The sequence below is a fragment of the Dipodomys ordii genome, unplaced genomic scaffold (genome assembly GCF_000151885.1).
Source record: "Dipodomys ordii isolate 6190 unplaced genomic scaffold, Dord_2.0 Scaffold20, whole genome shotgun sequence".
NCBI classification, from domain to species: domain Eukaryota; kingdom Metazoa; phylum Chordata; class Mammalia; order Rodentia; family Heteromyidae; genus Dipodomys; species Dipodomys ordii.
Window position 1 is genome coordinate 21,312,704 of NW_012267236.1, and position 723 is coordinate 21,313,426.

At 74.4% G+C, this 723-nt stretch overlaps 1 protein-coding gene across 1 annotated transcript in view; it reads right to left on the reverse strand.

The window, feature by feature from the left end:
• Rrm2 (ribonucleotide reductase M2) overlaps positions 1 to 359 on the reverse strand; it is an 8,122-nt gene extending 7,763 nt beyond the window's left edge. Inside the window, exons 1-2 of the mRNA XM_013013788.1 lie at positions 172 to 359; positions 8 to 82 (exon numbers count right to left, since the gene is read on the reverse strand). Of these exons, the coding sequence (XP_012869242.1) occupies positions 8 to 82; positions 172 to 270 (174 nt within the window). The 5' untranslated portion in view covers positions 271 to 359. The remainder of the gene's footprint in view (positions 1 to 7; positions 83 to 171) is intronic.
• Between the last annotated feature and the right edge of the window lie 364 nt (positions 360 to 723).

Sequence of the window (723 nt, forward strand, 5' to 3'; positions counted from 1 at the left end):
CACTCACCGGCTCGGCGGGCTCCTGGAAGATCCTCCTCGCGGTCTTGCTGGCCAGGACGCGGGTCCCGGTGAGGGACGGGGGCTGCGGGGAGACGCGTGTGAGGGGCGGCGGGAGCCCCCTCCTCCCCGCCCGGCCGGCTCGCCCCGGCCCCCAGCTCCCCGGGCACTCACCGTGTTCTCCTTGTCCGTCAAGCTGAGTCCCTTCAGCGGCGACAGCTGTAGCTGCTGCTGGTCTGCGATGGTGGCGAGCGGGACGCGGACGGAAAGCATGGCGGCGGCGGTAGTGGTGGCGGCGGCGGCGGCGGTAGTGGTGGCGGTGGCGGCGGCAGCTGAGGGAGCGACTGGAGCAGCAGCTGAGACCCGGCGCACAAGCGGCGTCCCGGACCCGCGTCCTTTAAATCGCCGTCAAACCGCGCGCGCGCGCCAGAGGGGCGGGGCCCGCTCCCGCGCTCCCTATTGGTGGGGCTCGGCCACGCCCCCTTCGCGCAGAGCGCGGGAGATTCAAGCGCAGCACCGCGCCGCGCGGGAGCATCCGCAACGCCCCGGGAGGACCCCGCCACCCTCGGCCCAGACACCGCCTCCCGGCGTCTCCGCGGCCCGGAGCGCGCAGCCGCTTGCCGATCCGGAACTGTGTGCGACTGCGTGAGGCGCGGCGATTGGAGCCCGCGCGAGAGCGGGAAGCGATGCCCCCACCCCGCAGCTCCACCCCCCCGAAAACGTCTC